This window comes from Sander lucioperca, chromosome 14 (assembly GCF_008315115.2).
Source record: "Sander lucioperca isolate FBNREF2018 chromosome 14, SLUC_FBN_1.2, whole genome shotgun sequence".
Lineage (NCBI taxonomy): Eukaryota > Metazoa > Chordata > Actinopteri > Perciformes > Percidae > Sander > Sander lucioperca.
In genome coordinates, this window is record NC_050186.1 from 22,383,533 (window position 1) to 22,402,246 (window position 18,714).

Genomic DNA, 18,714 nt, shown 5'->3' on the forward strand with positions numbered 1-18,714 from the left:
GAACATTGTTGTGTTCATGAAACTACATCAGGAAATGTGATTCTACCTTTTCTCAGCAGAGAGCTCTTGCCCCAGTCCAAATACATCTTCAGCCATTTAGGATAAATCTCAGTGAGGTGAATCTGAATGCGTTTTATTCTAGATTCGTCAGCATTCCATCTTTGTCGGATGATGACAGCTTGTGATTTCGGAGCGATCCATGTCGATGTCTTCAGGTCGAATGCTAGAAAGTCTTCTCCATTATAACCATACTGATTAAAACCATTGACCTCTCCAGTCTCATCGTCCCACTCACAGCCAGCCATACTCTGGAAAATGTGGACACCTGAGAGACAGACTGTAATAATTAATAATGCATACTACTACTACTACTACTACTACTACTACTACTACTACTACTACTACTACTACTACTAATGACAGGTCAATGAAGGAAATAAAGAATGTCTTGTATTACTGATTTTCCTCTTCCTGTGTATGTGAAGATATTTTGACTATGTATTGATGTTTTGAACTTCATTATCTCAAAGTGGAGATGAGTTTGGGTCACTTTAATATGGTGGCCGACAGGGGCAAACGCCCTGCAACTTAAGAAAACACATGCAAATAGACAAAACACAAGCAAATTAAGAAAACAACTTCATTCATTTTCATTTATTCAAAAATGCACACAACACAACCAAATACATAAACGCGCTGCAAATAAAAAACGATGCAAAAAGAAAAGCACACAACAGCGAAAAAAGAAGCGATGCAAAAAAGAAGAACAACTTCATTAATTTGACAACACATGCGCAGCATTCAGCAAATGCACTGCAAATACACACAACACAACCAAATACATAAACGCACTGCAACAAAAAAATGATGCATCCAGATTACACAACGGAAGTTCTCCCGGCTTCTAGAGGGAGCAGCTAAGTGGAACAGCTGGATTTCCGACCCCACAGAGAGAGAGAGAGAGAGAGAGAGAGAGAGAGAGAGAGAGAGAGAGAGAGAGAGAGAGAGAGAGAGAGCGAGCGCCGGCGGGGCACGTTCAATCTCAGAACGGTGTGCACCGTTGTGAAACAGTGTGCAACTGCTTTGAGATCATAGACTGTAAATATTAAGTCTATGTTTGAGATATGTTTTCTCTCGTTTGGTGGGTGTGTCTCGGCTCAGGTCACAGGTGATACTCAATCAGCAGAGACGTGTCTGTAAACTCCTGGTAATAAAACATTTAAAACTGCATCAGCGTTTAACGTTGACGTTTGTTTAAAGCTGCTGACACACAGACCCGACGGCCAGACGGTGGCAGAAAAGCCAGTCGGACTGATCAGTCGGCTCCCCGAGGTCCAAAAAGTGCCGAGGAACACACCAAGGTGACGAGACGTAATACGTCTCCATAACAGCAGGCGGCGCTAATCTGTATTGTCGCCCAAAAATGAAAACCGGCAGCTGATTGGACGAACGAGTCACGTTGCTCTGAGTTCTCCGGAAATTCAAAGACGTGTGTCATGGCGGCTTGTTCAGAATACGATCTCATATTGTACTAAAATAGTTCACCGAAACGTGTTTCTGAAAATATTTTAAAGTGCCCATATTATGAAAAAAATCACTTTTTCTGGGATTTGGGGTGTTATGTTGTGTCTCTGGTGCTTCCACACACATACAAACTTTGAAAAAAATCCATCCATGCTGTTTAGAGTGAGATACGGTTTCTGAATGTGTCCTGCCTTCAGTCTCTGGGTGAGCTGTTCAAAATCGGCACGGCTTGTGACGTCACAAGCCGAAACGAGCAGGCTGACCGCAACCATTAGCTCGTTAGCATGCTAATGCTAATGCTAACGCTAGCATGCTACCTCGTTCTCAATAGCAAAGCACTGCTACAACACACACAAGTTCACCATAATCTACAAAAGAACTACTTACATGTGCGCCCTCATTTAGAAGTCTCCCAGCTAATCCTGCCTTGTAACTGACCGAAGTTGTAAAAACAGCCTTTCTTTTACTGTCTATGGAGCTAGCTAGCTGACATGATCTACATCTGAGCTACTGGGCATGTGCAGTGCAATCAAAGATAGTACAGAAGAAGAAGAAGAAAAGAGGTCTCACTCTGTAGCTAAAACAGAGACCAGGTGAAAAGAGGATCTGCAGCAGTGAGAGAGAGCACTGCAGTAAAACAAAAATATGGTGTTTTTTGAAAATTAAACCATGTAAACCTATTCTGGTACAACTTTAAAATACAATTATGAACCTGAAAATGAGCATAATATGGCTGCTTTAAGCGTGAAACTAGGCCGTGCAGTTGCTGAATCTGTCTTCATCCGATTTTGAGAGACTCTAGTCACGCTCATTCCGCTCCGTGTTTCCGGGTTAGCACTCTACCAATCAGATGGGTCATTTGAGTATAACCGCCCCACCGATTATACATGTAAAATCGGCCAAAATGAAGACCGACGGCCCCTCGAATGGACGACGGCACGGAACACACTGAACAGACTCGAGTCACTGACCTCGCCAGACTGTCCAACGGCCAATTATCAGGTCTGTGTGTCAGCAGCTTAAGCCATATTACATGAGAGGGTTTAATTTCGAGGTCCGAAAGGCGCATCACTGAAGTATAGGCCTCCTCAAGTGTAATATTGTGATTATACAACAACGGTTACCAACAAAATAAGTGTTCAATCTGTATTCATATTGTGGAGCAATTCGCTCTTGAAATACAAAAAACAGACAGGATTTCTAGTCCCTCCCTGTTTAGTAAACCAGCCAGTTTACCGTGGGATTTATCAAACTGAATAAATCCCGCCCGCACATATAAAAACAAAACTGCTTTGCTAACTCCATCGTGTTGTAAGTAAGACATCTGCTGAAAAAGTTATTCCAAAACACCAAAGTACGAAGACATAGCAGACCAGACGCAAGCTTTCATTTTTAAAAGTTGAAGCTCGGGGACGGCACCAGCCGGGAGGGCATGAGACGGGAGCATAGACTGTATATTATTAATATATTATGTTAATAATAATAATAATAATAATAATAATAAACAGTCTATGGAGTTCTCCAGGCTGCAGCCATACCCGACTCTAATAAAAAAACAGAGCGCGCTCCCCTAGTGGGGTCGAAAATCCAGCTGTTCCACTAGCTGCTCCCTCTAGAGGTCTGGAGAACTTCCGTTGTGTAATCTGGATGCAGCTTTTTTTTTGTTACATTTGTTTTCGGGGTTTGTGTGCTTTTCTTTTTGCATCATTTTTGGTTGCAGCGCGTTTATCTATTTGGTTGTGTTGTGTGTATTTGCAGTGCGTTTATGTATTTGGTTGTGTTGTGTGTATTTGCAGTGCGTTTATGTATTTGGTTGTGTTGTGTGTATTTGCAGTGCATTTGCTGAATGCTGCGCATGTGTTGTCAAATGAATGAAGTTGTTTTTCTTTTTGCATCGCTTCTTTTTTCGGGGTTTGTGTGCTTTTCTTTTTGCATCGTTTCTATATTTGCAGCGCGTTTATGCATTTGGTTGTGTTCTGTATTTACATGTGTTTTCTTAAAGGAATACGCCACCGTTTGTTGAAAAAGGGTTATTCACCGTCCTGCCTAGGAAATCATCTAGTCTTAATCTGCATTGCTATTTTTACTTGTTGTGAATCCGCAGGCCACAAGAAGTAATTAGGTTTTGTTTTAGTTGTTGTTGGGTCACTTTTACTCACGACATGCTAACGGCAACAAAGGATTCCATTCATTACGCTAAACTAAGCTAGCGCCGCCGCCGGACTAAGACAATGCATGCACTGATACAAAAATGCATTTGCCCACTTATATAAATATAGAGGAGACGGTGAATAACCCTTTTTCAACAAACTGTGGCGTATTCCTTTAAGTTGCAGGGCGTTTGCCCCTGTCAGCCACCGTACTTTAATATACAATTAAGATGTGCAACAGTTCAGCAGTAAATAGTGAAATATTACCTCCAGTTTGGTTGAAGCGCTGCTTCATGCGATTAATCCAGACTTTGAAGAAGTTAGGCTGACTCTCAAGACACTCTTTAGTGTACATTTCCAAATACTGAGGATTGTTTTCTAAAAATGTTTTCATCCAGTCCTGTTTTGTTTCGATTATCTTTTTGTTGCTGTCGCAGTAAGCCACCAGCAGTTCATCAATCACTGCAGCAACCACAAACTCTGGGAAGTTTGGGACTCCAGAAGATCCAGTGAAGAATAACTTGAGTGAGTGTTTCACTGCAAGACAAAACAGGTTTATAGATTCAGTATAAATAGACTCATATCATTATGATATAGTGCAGTTTAGTGTCACACACAATGGGCCTCATTCACCAATATCTTCCTAAGTTTTCTCTTAAATATGTTCTTAAGAAAAGTTTATGTCGCATTCATGATGTGTTCTTAAACAGCAGAATTGTTTGCACCTGTATTCTTAGGATTGATGAATCCCACGTCTTCGTAATTGAACGCGCGTGCCGGTTGTTCCTAATTAGCATAACAAAACGCCCCGCAAATTCCCATATAAGGACATGGCACTTGTGCACCTCCTGGGAAGCGGGAGACTGCGTTCAAGAGATGGTTGTCGGAGTCGCAGATGACTTGTACATTGCAGTGGTGGAGGAAGTACTGAATCTCAGTACTTAAGTAAAAATACAAATAACCAGATACATATTTACTTTAGTAAAAGTAGAAGATGTCCACTACCACAAACAAGGCCTGGCTTTTAAAAGAAGTTCCTATCCTAACCAGCATAAAACGGAAATATGTTGTTAGAATCGGAATGCGGTTGGTTTTATTCATGGATGTATTTTAAGACGGTTTTATTTTCTTTAACCATGCAAGTGAAAATGGGGAGATGTGAAGAGGTCCAGCCAAATAAATAAGATATTACGCTGCCTGGCGGAGGAGTAAACGACGCTGTGTGTGGAGAGAAATAGATAGCAACTATGATTTAAAAACGGGAATAATAAAAAACAAACATTTTACATTTTCACTTTTACCGGAGGCTGTATTACCGAGGGTCAGCGGCGCTGCACCCGGGCTCTGGGGCACCGGAGCCGGCTTGGAGGATCGGCGGTGCCCCAAATCTATGGAAACCAAACTTCACTGGTGAGACAAACTTGTGACGGCCAGGAAGACGTTTTGTTAGGAGGAAAAACTGATCGGAAAATGTAACGGAACGTTGTAGAAATGTAGTGGAGTAGAAAGGATAGATAATTGCTGCAAAATGTAACGAAGTAAAAGTCAAAAGTATGCACTATTGATTCAACTTAAGTAAAGTAGGCCTACAGATACGTGGAAAATGTAGCCTACTTAAGTACAGTAACGAAGAATTTGTTACATTCCACCACTGCATTTTGGCCCTATAAATAGCGCGATTAATCACCAAGTAACGCAGGATTTAATCAGTTTGATGATGATAATAATAATGATTTTTTTTTTCAACAAATGATCAGAAATACATTATACCTACATTACGATACTATCATTGTAAACGACTGTAGAATTAAATCAAATGCAGTAACCAATTATTTGGAGCAAATTGTCATCACTCAAATGTGCGTAAGAGTGCTCTTGAGTGTTCGGAGATTTTGTTCTTAGCTAAGAACAAATCCAAGACAAGAAAACATTAGTGAATGTCAGAATCTTCGTAAAAAGTGCATAAGTGGGGTTTAAGAACACATTTCTTCGTAAGAACAGTTGGTGAATGAGGCCCAATGTCCTTAATTATGAACCTGCTAAACCACCTGTGCGGTTTAACAGGTGTTTTATAGTAATTAATGTGCGCGTGACTAAAGTTTGCTGCTCAAAAGTAATTTTGTTGCAAATGTGCATTAAAAATGGCAGGGCGACCCTGTTCTTATTAAAGGGGAGGAGTGGGCTAATTCCCGAACTCCCCACACGGACAGCGACTTTGGTGTGGGCGTCCCGCCACAGACAGCTGTTCGCTGTCCGTGTGGGGATGCCAATGCGACGGAGTGCACCGCTGGCCATCACCAAGCGCGACTGGTGCGTCTGGAAAGGGTGAAGACGGCTTCAGGTGGCCCTGCCGTGACCACGGCTTCACAAGGTCCGTTCGAAATAAGTCGTTCTTCACGGAAAGTCACATAAGCCACGACGTCATTGTCCGTCAGCGCAACTTTGTAGACCCCGATGACCCCACAGTCAACACGCAAAACATCGAGAACACATGGATGCGCGCAAAGAAGAAGCGCAGGCGGCAGCACGGAACAACAGCTGAGTTATTTCAGTCTTATCTGGCAGAGTTCTTGTGGCGAAACAGAATGAGGCCAAATGTTTTCCCGGCACATACACACAGTTGCCACAATTTACAGTGTAGCCTAAATAAATCATGATAGGCCTACTTGCCTAACCCCCACCCCTCAAAACTCGTTTTATAAACACTATGGCGCTTTTCCGGCCGCACCCAGACCCGGTCAGGAACGGGTCTGCTCACCCGGAACCGAGGACCCGGGCTACTCCAGACCAACCGACGCACTTAGGCGCATGGGTATCGCTACGTCTGGGAGGGATTCTGATCTAGAGGCGTTCAGTCATAATCCCGCAGATGGTAGCTTTATGGGAGCTTTTGGGATACTCAGTTTTTGGAGAAAAAAAAAACTAACCTGTCTCAAATAAGACCCTCATCATTTGGGACGCTCAGTTTTTGGAAAATAATTTGGGACACGAAAATGCACTAGGATAAACTCCAGCTGTGTTCCAGAGCTACACAGAAACTAAACACAGAGCTGAGTTCAAAGTAAAGTAAAGAATTAAAATGTGATCTTACCTGGAGATGAGACGTGACAGAAGAGAAGCAACAACAGGAACTTTTTCATCTTGTTTTGATAAAGACGTGTCTGAGGACCGAGCTGGTTCAGCTGTTCTGTATTCTGTGTGTTTTCTCCGAGGAGGGAGGGTCTCTGTTCTGATGAGTGCTGGGCGGGTGTTAAACGTCACTGGTGATTCAGAAAATGATCCGGTCAGTTTGCCAGTTCTGAAAGTTTTACAGTTAAACTTTGTGATCGGTACATCACTGGGATAAGAAGAGAGGAGAATAACTGAGACACGCGGCGACGCACACTAGAAAGACATAATTCAAACTACTTACAGAAGGACCCCAAAGCACTTCCTATATATTTGTACTTGTTGGCCGAACCATCATGATAGTGCTGACTCTCGCAGGAACAGAATAAAAAAGGAGGAAGCTGTTGGTTAGCTGTTAACTGCTCTGTGAAATGGTGTAGTTTGCATCAGTCTTAAGACAGCAGTCAACTGTACAAATGTGTCTCTGAAATAAAGGCTGAGGGAGATATCAAACAGTAGTCTTACACACAGCATCAGAAAGGTGACAAATCAATAAATCATGAACTTCAGGACAACTGAAGTAACTAAACACATCTTTCAGTCACTTCCTATTCCGGTATTACCCTCTTTGGCCATGATCTCTACTTCGACCAGCTCGTCTTCAGAGAGAGAGAGAGAGAGAGAGAGAGAGAGAGAGAGAGAGAGAGAGAGAGAGAGAGAGAGAGAGAGAGACTCTAAACTCCGGGCAATTTGTCATGTAAGGGCCCTGTTCATGTTGCACAGACATTTTAATTGCATTTTGTGTCTGTTAAGAGGCACAAAGGTATGGAGGATATATTTATTCATAATTCAAATTGAAAGTCCGAAGAGAAAACGAAGCAAGATAAAATTAAAAAGTATTATTTTACCACGCTGCTACACAGTAAATTTTGAAGTGTTAAAGTAACACTTAAAGAGTTATATTTAACACTATTCCTGAGTGTATTTGGTCCCACCCTGAATTAGTGTTAAATTGACTCTTTTCATAGTGTTAAAATTTTAGAGTTAAATTAACTCTAAATAGAGTAAAAATGTAACACTCGCTTACACTGAATAGTGTTATTTTAATTGTACACTAAAGGTTAAATAACACTGGAGAGTGTAAATATTACCCTTGGAAGAGTTGATCATTTACTCTTCTACAATAACAAATCAACTCTGATTGAGTTTGATTCCAGTCCAGTTTAACACTGCACGGAGTTATTAAAAGTTGACACTCAAGGGTAAATAACTCTGATAAGTGTTGATGTTACACACTATTGTGTTGATAATTGACTATCTTGCAGTGAAAAACAAGCTCAAATAGAGTCAAATTCTAACACTGTATAGTGTCACGGAAATAAATCTCAGCAGTATTAATTTTACACTTTTTTTTTAGTGTCAAGTTACACCAAATACACCATTAAGTGAGTAAAGATCACAACTTACCACAAAATAATGCATTTCAAATTTTTATTATCAGCTCAACTATGTCAGGCTAAAATATGAAGAATACAAATCCCTTTTTAAAACATTGACCTTAGGTCTCCATAAAATGGCAATAGGGAACAACATACAAGGAGGAATCTGTCGTTCCGTACTTCATTTGAACATCAAAAGGTTTAAAGTAACACAGCTCATTAATCTTGATCACCTTTTGAACCCTGTCTGGATGCATCCTGACCTTAAAGGCATAGTAATGGTGATCAAAACACATTGTTTCCATCAGTTTTCCACAGAGCAATACACAGTCATCTTTCACAGCAATAATTTTGATTTTACAAAATACAGGCATCTCAAATACTACCTCAGTACAGATAATGAAGTCACGGCGGTACTCTGTACCATGATGTTTTATCCACTTGGCAGAAACACACTGGGTAGACAATACAGCCCCAAATTTGAAAGCAATCTCGGGACCTTGTTTGAGCTCTCCAAGTGTCCCCATCTTCTCTGGACCTAAAGTTAATCTTTTCTTGCTAAAGGACTCTCGATACATTGCCATACAACTTTGGTGCTTTTGGCTAATGTTTTTGTTACATTTTTAAAGCTTTTTAATTGCTTCTTAAAAAATTATGTTAGCTTCATAACACATGCACCACATGTGCAGAACTGGGCCGATGTTTTTATATTACGAGGGTAATGAATCATGAAGTGATGCTTTGGTAAGAGATTGATTGCAGGAAACAACTGCTTGAAGAGCTGATGATGATCAATGATTAAATGTTTGAGGTAAATGGTCATGCCTTCTGTAAGGACTGGTGAAAATACAATGTTAACAATGTGTAGAAGCAAAAGTAGAAGACGCCAGTGCTGGTCATCGGACTGTATTAAATCACCAAATAGCAAAGGAATATTACGTAATAAGCACCAAGACTGTATAGCATTCAACCCCAAATCATTACTTCCATCAAACAACTTTACTCTAGGTGGACGGTTTCGCTGCTGATTGTAACCATAGTCAAAAGCATGTATTCTACCAGCCAGTTGTTCAGCTTTTAGGAAGTTTTCCTTAATGTACTGCAGGACAAGTTTGACTTCAAACTGAGCAACTCCTTCTAAAATATCGTGCATTATATCTACAGAAAAATTGTTGGCTGTATTAAAATACTGTAGTGAATTCAACAGACAAATGCGTTTGACACCATATATATGAGGTAGTGTAGGATCTGTTTGTAAGTTGACAGTGCAGTTTGTGCATCTCGATAGTTCGTAGTACAACTTCTGGATCATCTTCACAGAACACAGTTTGAAAACGATCTTTCTCAAGGAGACAGAAACGACAACAATACCGTGGCCCAAATGACTCCACAAAGCCAAACAAACCATGCAACCCAAGATTCTCACCAGTGACCTGAACGATGGTACCGTGAATCACATCTTTCAATCTGGGAACTTTAAGTCCTCTGTCTCGAGTACTTTAAGATCACTGACAAGTGGCTCAAGTATCAAATTAAAACCATAACGCTTGATGTCCTGCGCATGGAAAGAGCACATAAATGAATATTTATCAATGATGAATTAAAGATTGGGGGAAAATTCCTTAAAGTAAAATATACAGCACCTAATTTGTGTATACCCTTTTTAGACCCAAGGGGTTTGCTGTTTCAAAGTCGTCATAAAATAGCTGTATCTGTAAGGTATCTTTTCTATAGAGAATAAGGGACTGTTTTTAAAATAGGCGGCATCTCTCAAGTCTGCATACACACCTTCCTTGGGCATGTGCCTGGGTTTGAACATGTCTGCAGTCTGGGTTTTGAAAAATGCCTTTAGTGTTTCTAAAATAGGAATATATGCAAACTTGTCAGTTACAACAACCTGATCGTATGTCCCAGTTGTTTGTTTCTTCTGCTGTCAAATCTCATGCCAAGCACCTTTCAACAGGTTCTACGATTCCCCATTTCTCTTTGAAATGTTTATTTCGTTTAGCTTCTGAATGTAAAGGAACACGCCGACTTATTGGGAATTTAGCTTATCACCGTAACCCCCAGAGTTAGACAAGACGATACATACCTTCTCATCTCCGTGCGTGTTGTAACGCGTCTGACGGTTCCAGCGGCATCAGGCCAGCACGTAACATGCAGGTGAATGGTTCCAGTAATCCTACTGCTCCCAATAATGACAAAATAACGCCAACATGTTCCTATTTACATGTTGTGATTTGTAGAGTCACAGCGTGTACAAAAAAACAACATAACATGAGACACAGCCATCTTCTAACCGTACACAAACCGGGAACTATATTCTCAGGCGGAAGAATATAGTACTGGGCAGAATGATTTGCTTTGTAGCAAGCCTGTCTGAGAATGTAGTTCCCGGTTTGTTTACAGTTAGAAGATGGCTGTGTCTCATGTTACGTTGTTTTTGTACACGCTGTGACTCTACAAATCACAACATGTAAATAGGAACATGTTGGCGTTATTTTGTCACTTTTGTCACAATTCGGAGCAGTAGGATTACTGGAACCATTCACCTGCATGTTCTGTGCTAGGCTAAGCTACGGTGGAGCTGTCAGACAGCGTTACAGCATGCACGGAGATGAGAAGGGTATGTATGGACTTATCTAACTCTGGGGAGATACGGGGAATAAGCTGAAGTCCCAATAAGTCGGCGTGGTCCTTTAAGGGTGTGAAGGGGTATTCCAACTTTTGCAAAGATTGTTCTATTCTGTTCTTATTTTCTGTGTCCTGTGGAGATAAGCACTGCAAAGCTGCATCTTTAGCTTGACTATGAATCTAAAAAAAACACTTCTTCCATGGAGGAAACAAAACTATTTACAGTAGATTGACTAATCCAGCTGCTTTTAGTTGTGCAACAGCAGAGGCACACATAGCTAGAGTGCTCCTGTTGGACTTTTCAACAGAGTAGATGTGGCTACCTCGTGTTCATTAACTGTCCATGACGTTGTAGCTGTCTCCTCTACATTAGTGGTCACTGCCTCTCCAATGCTGCTTAAATAAACACAGGGTCAACCTGTTGGTCAATATACTCAGTGTGTTTTGTGTTTAAATGTTTCCTAAAACCAGAAAACGTACCAAACACACAGCCACATCCAGTCTGAGCACATTAAGCCTGAGATTTTTTCAAAGCAAGTAACCATGAACTAATCGTAATGTCTAACAAGCATATTTGAACTAGATAACTCAGCCTGACAAACAAAACACTTCATGTTCGAGGAGAAACTTCAAGCACTAGTGAAGTAACCTCGCCCTGACTTCAGCAACACGAGGACTCTCCTTGACCTTGCCAACATCGATGTTGTACACTGTGGTTTGGACGAAAGTGTACATGTTGTGGAGCATGGTGTTGTAGGATGTGCCAAACACAAAATGTGCCTTAAATAGTTCGTCAAAAGCAGCAAGAGAAGAGGGTGACCTGCAAGGTATGGCATTCTTGTTGAGAATGATGAAGAACTGGTGGATTGCATTCTTCTAACTCAACAGCCAGGACATAGGGCTGAGCGCTAGTAGTAATGGCACTGAGATGCTCTTGAATGTTTGAGAAAACATTTTTTTTCTTGTTTCTCAATCTCACAGAGAGAGAGAGAGAGAGAGAGAGATGAGAAAGGTGAAAGGAAAGAAAACAACGGAAAAAGAAAAATGAAGAAAAATACAATAGGGAATTGTTAACAGAAGTTGTGAAAATTCTTCCAAGTAAAATAAATAAGTAAATAAACATCAAACAACAAACCTAAGAGTTTAAAGCCATGCTAGCAGCTCTGAGGTTGTTCTGAGTACAGCGACGCTTTGAGCTCATTTACCAGCATGTTGATGTTTGGCAGGTCTATATCTCGTTCTGATGTTAGCATCTAATATTTCCTCATAGCGCTAACAGTACAGCTGAGGCTGAGAGATGTCATTAGTTTAGCAGGTATTGGTCATAAATCAAATTATGAGGGTGTTGCATGCTTGTTACTGTTTTTATGTTTTATCAGCTGGGGACAATAATGAAAACTAGCTATGGTGCGAACTCTAGCTATTTACATTGTGTAGGTAACTTGTATGGATGTCATAATATGCACTGGGCCCTATCTAAATAACAATTAAATAAAAAATAGCTGGATTAAACAGAAGCATTGGACCTGATGATGGCGTTAGCTGAAAATCAGAGGTTCAAAGTTTTTACAATTGATTCTCTGGGGACCATGATATATGTACAAGTATTGTACAGCCTCCAGTCGTCTGTAACAGCTGAAGGACAAACAGACAACTGACAGACCACTGTCAATGCAGTTAAACTGACTTACCGTATTGCTAACTGGCACTGGCTGTCATTGGCTATGATAGAAAGTAATGTCAGAGCACTCTACTTGTCAGTCTATGATTGAGGAGGGTAGATCATAACCACCACAGGAAACGGCCAAAAGAGGTGAGTCAGACTGATTGGAGTGATAATAAAATGGCACGTTCAGTTGAGCAGACTGTATGAACATGTTGTGTTCATGAAACACATCAGGAAAGTGATTCTACCTTTTCTCAGCAGAGGACTTGCAGTAGTCCACATACATCTTCTGCCATTCGGATAAAATATGAGTGAAGAAAATGGTGTTTATTTTTAGATTTCTCAGCATTCCATCTCAGTTTGGTGATGACGTCAGCCTGTGGTTTCAGAGCGATCCATGTCTCTGTCTTCAGGTCGAATGCTAGGAGTCTTCTCATCATAAAACAAACTGCAAAAAACACATCACAAATCCAGTCTCATCGTCCCACTCACAGCCACTCATCCTCTGGAGAATGTGGACGAGGAGAGAGAGAGAGGAGGGAGGAGAGAGAGAGAGAGAGAGGAGGAGACGAGGAGGAGACGCAGAGAGAGAGAGAGAGAGAGAAAGAGACGAGAGCGAGAAAGAGACTCTAAACTAGGGCAATTTGTCATGTAAGGGCCCTGTTCACGTTGCACAGACATTTAATGCATTTTGTGTCTGTTAGAGGCACAAAGGTAGGAGGATATATATTCATAATTCAAATTGAAAGTCCGAAGAGAAAACGAAGCAAGATAAAATTAAAAATAGGATTATTTTACTACGCTATAGGAAAAATCATGCATAAGTAATGTGATTGTTTTTTTCGTCTGCTATTTCACCACTAAATTCATTCTGAGACTGTTTATGCGAGAAATTAACTGTGTACAGTTGAATATGGGGCAGTTTTACAAAAATGTATGGCCAATGACATGCTCAGAAGACGCTTGCTACCGGTCATCAGTATACTCCAGCCCCCGCTGTCAGCTGGAAGTGGTTCAGCACCCCCACCAGCCGTTGGGCCACGCCTCCTCAGTTAAATTGACACCTGTCACTTCTAAATGAAAAGCTTAATGTTAATCGATGTAAAGGTAAATCTTAAATGTCAATGTCAAATGTAAACGTAAATTTCAAAAGATAAAGTCAGATGAAAATTGAAAAGATTATAAAGGGGGAAAGGCTAAAATAAAATGATCTATTGAGATTTAATTTAAGTATTCCATTTAAGCTTTTATATTCACATGGGCACTCTTATTTCATGCCCCCAAAAATGCCGTTTTAGCTAAGTGGGAGCTCAGCATTAGCTGCAGCGCTCACGTTGCTAGCACCAATGGCTCGTTTTTTTGCTATCGACAGTACTCACATACGTATAGTGATCAAGATAAGTTTAAAAATGCCCGGAGTTGCCTTTAATAAAGCAGTATTAAAAATAATAATTCACTATATTATAGAGTGCTGTTCATGGTACTCAAGACACTTACATGAATGTGAATGATCAATATTAAGTGAGTAAGTAAGTAAGTAAGTTATATTTATATTAGACAACAAAGCATGGATCTTGCATTAAGACTTTAGTCAAACTCCAATTATCTGATGGTGAATGAAAGGAAATATCTTGTATTTCCTATCTCTGTATGTGTGTGTGTATTGTGAAGATATGTGACTATTGATGTTTTAAATTCATTATCTCAGGGTGGAAATGAGCTTCGGTCACTCTACCGTTTGGCCGGAAAAGTTAAATGTAACATGAATAAATACTGCTCCTCCACTTGGTTGAAGCGCTGTTAAAGTGATCCATTTGTCTTTATGTTCAGGGGCGTTGGACTGGGGGAAAAAGGGGACTGAGTACCCAGGGTCCTCTGTGAGGAGGGCAAAAAGACACTAGATGATCACATGATAGATAGAAAAAAATGGGAAATGTTATATAATATATATATATATATATATATTAAAGATTATGTATATAGAGTATAAATATAAAAACATTATCATCACCTCATGGGGAATATGATGTACTGTATTCGAGGTAAAAGTGACACTAATGAGTGGAACAAGTGTGTTTGAAATGCTGAGCTGAGTGAAAAGTGAAATAAAGATTTAAAATGTGATCTTACCTTGAGATGAGGACGTGACAAAAGAGAAGCAACAAAAGGAACTTTTTCATCTTGGTTTGATAAAGACGTGTCTGAGGACGTTTGAAAATGAACGTAAGAAACCCAACTGAAATTGCTGGAGCTGGTTGATTAATGTTCTAGCAGCGTGTTTCTCTGTGCTGACTTCTCTCACAGCGACTCAGTCAGAGTTCTGTTGCTCTCTAGTGGTAACATAAGGAAAGACACTCTGAGCCTCAAGACTCACTCCTCACTAAACCAACAAAATGGAAGACTTTGATTGCAGTGTTCTTTCATCCTCACACTTTAACTAAAAAATGTAAGTTTATCTTTTATTGTGTATGTTCAGGTTGATAAAACTTACGCAAATCGTTATCAAATAGGAAAAACATGATGAATCCATAAGTCCATGTGAACCTAGTCACACAAGCATTTTAGCACTGGTGTAATGATCACGATATATATAAAATAATGAGTGTTCATTCTGGTTGCTTCTCTTCTGGATTTAGTGGTAGCTGCTGTAGTGATCTTCTCCAAGGGCCTGCAGACCAGCTGCACACTCTCTCCGATGTTGTACTTCAGCAACGCTTATAGATCATCACTGTATCCAGAAACAGTTTAAATATGTTAGAAGTTACACTGACCACTTTAACGGTCTCCTGTGACTTTCTGAGGGTCCTACATTCCATGATCGTAATGTCCGGTAAACACAGTTTTGTTAAGGCATATTATCGGATGCCAAAATAGTTTCAAAGCATTGAGTGTGACTCGGAACTTATTCGAGTCTGGATCTCTTTAATCTTAGCTGTAAGAGACAGTAGAGAATACAAAGGAACCGGATTTAGTGTTCATTTATCAATATTTGCGTCATGATTGTATGCAGTATACACGTATTGGTCTGAACTGAAACTATTTCACGCTGTTCCTGTAACTAGTTGGGACTCAGAGATAGGCACGTGAAGAGAAGCCTGAGGCGAGTGGTTCCCTGTCAGACACACAGTTAGTAGCTGCATTCTGTTGGATAACTGGTTGTCAATTCCTAAGCAGTAAAGCGTTATCAAAGCCCTCTTCCTATTTAAGGATGATCATTCAACTGTGTCTTCAACAATGAAGCATGATGCGGCCCGTTTCCAATAACTCTCACTCACAGGCACACCTCATGAAGTCTTCCTGAAAAAGAACTACTTCTCAGTTCACACGCACTTCACAGACACAAGATATGTTTACTCAGTTTCATGTTAAATATCGTGAAAATACCGAGTTACAGTTACTTTATGTATTTTGTGTTTGAAGGATGTTATAACATCTTCACCATCCAACACGTTGTAACTTAATGACTGAGTCTCTAGCGAAACAGAACAAGGCTGTGTTAGGAAGTATCAGCTCTACAGGAAATGAACAAAGGGTTTAAAGTTAAGACTTAACTGTCATTGACCGGGAGGATAAAAAACAAGAAAGAGGAGCAAGTTATAAATACCTCTGTTTTTTAAAAGAGTAGAGCTGGAAGCTCCGCTCAGCTTTCATTCCAAAAAGTTGTTTCTGGTTTAATTAACGTGAAGTTTCACATCAGTATGAGGTGTGTTTCCCTGGTGAATGATGCTACAGGTTTGTCAGTCCTGTAGACTGGATAACTCATAACAAAACCGTGTTCTGTTTCTCTGTTTTTCTGATAAAGTGGTAAGGTGTAAATTCATAAATCATATTTAAATGTTTTGGATACAGTGAGATCTGATGAGCGTTGCTGAGGTAACAACATCTGGAAGAGACTTAACTTGACCAACAGAGATTTTTAGACAGTTTGGTTCTGTGGAAACGGTTTTCATCTGAGTCTCCTGTTACCTTCCTGCATGCTTCCACTAAGCTCGTGTTTGGGCTTGTCTGCTGCTAACGTCTAAAACAATTGTATATTCACACCACATGTACTTGCTTCTTTTACGAGGTGACTTTCCATTTAGTTCTTGCTCCTGAATAAATAAGTCTAATGTCGACTCTAACAGCCTCTGTGCTGCTTCCTTTCCCCTACAGAGACCGGTTGTAACAACGGTTGAGTGGACTGAAAGATCAAGCCCGGGAGTCCAGAAAACCGCTTCTGACTTCTGCCTTAGTTAACTAGAAAGTTTTAAACTCTTATAAATCTGAGTCAGAAGTTTCACATACTTACTCTGACAACAGTTTTCCGCTCCAAAATATAATCAGAACATGTACACAACATTTTTCTTTAATTAAGCTAACTATCAGGATGTGTTGTCAAGTTGTCAAACACCAGAGAGGACATTGTATACCTCACTTCTTGGAGGTTCATACATGTTCAGTAGTTTATCTATAAGACCAAACATAGGCATATCTAGATAGAGTACAAATAGTTATATAGTGACAGTATAGAGTATATGAACTGAATGTTTGAGATAGAACCTTCATATAGAACGGATCTTAATTACACACACACACCTATACTTCACCCTAAAGATACAATCCACATAGCGACAATCAACATTTGTTCAAAATCCTAATAAGAAATTTAAAACCTTTTTCTTTTGTTGCTTCATGACCCCTTTTCATGTTCAGTTATACTCAGATTTCTAAAGCAAGTTTTTTAGGGTCTTCAATAAAGGTTTGTTGCGGAAAGCTTATCATTTCAGGTGTTGTTAACTGGAGATGTGAAGAGTTACTGCTTTACGAGTGCAGGATGTGTTGTAACTCAGGTTCTGGATCAGTTATCAGGAGCTCAGAGGCTCAGAGCTGTTGTCAGGAGCTGTAAGGAACAACCCACTGTGACGAGCTGTTCTTATATAAACAGAGGCTTGATGCAGATGTCCAGAGGCTGGTCTTTCAGATTAAACTCTGAGATCACCAAAAGGTGTTCAGTATTTCCCAGCCTCTGAACACGTTAGCATCTGATGTTTAATCCAGAACAAGAGAACATGCTCCAGCTTTCAAATCAATGACCTGACTCACAACTTGATGGACATTAGCAACCGCAGCCCCAACCCAAGAGCTTGTTTTATATATGCTTCTAACATCTGTTTTCATCTTTGTGAAGCACTTTGGTGCAAACTTGTTTATTAAGGGGCTATATGAATGAAAGAAAATTAAACTTAAACTTCCCCTTCAGTTTTATTTAATTGTATTGGTCTTTATATTTAGCAAATTTCTCTATTTGAGGAAAGGTTAGTGAATTATTTTGATCTTCCACTCTGACTCAACAATCCATGCAAGAAAATGTATATGTATGCTGACCACAAAATCAATATTTCTAGTAATACATGTATTATTACTCCCACTTACAGTACTTCCAGGTCATGTAAAACAGTCATTGTTTGGTCTCTCTGTTCGCAGAGGAAAATCCATGAGTGAGAAAATAAGTACTAATTTATAATTCCATGGCTTACTCACGATCTGTTTGCGTTAAACACCCCTGGTATAACAGCATGTCGAACAGACAATAGAATAAAAACAGTTCTAATCACATTGTGGAGGGGTTTGGCTGAAACAAGAAAGAGAACACAAATCATTTCAGTTTGTCAAAGTTGGAAATAAAGCTGTAGTGGTAGTTTCTATCTCCCCCCCAAATGAGGGATTTAAGTAATGACAACAACACTGTGGCACATCCACATGATACAGCCCTCTGTGATGGCGCACAGCCCCAACCTGCTCCATGCAGTTGCTAGTAACCAAGGAGGGCACAGAGGATTAAAAAACATGATGAAGAAGAGGAAACTTATCTTCACTCGAGTTTCTGCTTGGGAAATCACCGGAGACCACAATATTCTGAACATAGACATTACTGAGCTGCTTAGTCTTAATTAGCTTTTGTAGCAAACGCATTTCGCAATTGGCTTGATGTAACGGACGGTTCATTAAATCAAAAAGTTACGCACTAAAGCTATAACAAAATGAAATGAACTTTGTCACCTTTTCACGATTCCCATAATCAATCATTTACTAACGTTTACAATAAGTATATTTTACCCTTTCTTACTTTACCTATACATTATCATCATATCATCATCAAGCTCAGTCTCTGTTGGTGCTTTACAATGTTTGTTAACTTTTAACTTAAAGTAAA

At 40.0% G+C, this 18,714-nt stretch overlaps 1 protein-coding gene across 9 annotated transcripts in view; it reads right to left on the minus strand.

Annotated features, from left to right (window-relative positions):
* The window catches only part of LOC116047038 (major histocompatibility complex class I-related gene protein-like), a 52,219-nt gene extending 45,299 nt beyond the window's left edge, over nt 1-6,920 (minus strand). For 2 of the 9 annotated variants that reach the window (XM_035991681.1, XM_031295524.2), the window contains exons 1-3: nt 6,766-6,913; nt 3,942-4,211; nt 47-325 (exon numbers count right to left, since the gene is read on the minus strand). In XM_035991681.1, the coding sequence (XP_035847574.1) occupies nt 47-325; nt 3,942-4,211; nt 6,766-6,814 (598 nt within the window). In that variant the 5' untranslated portion in view covers nt 6,815-6,913. Of the gene's footprint in view, nt 1-46; nt 326-3,941; nt 4,212-6,765 lie in introns of all 9 variants that reach the window. The other 7 variants (XM_035991689.1, XM_035991687.1, XM_035991684.1 and 4 more) reach the window with 4 other exon arrangements.
* Between the last annotated feature and the right edge of the window lie 11,794 nt (nt 6,921-18,714).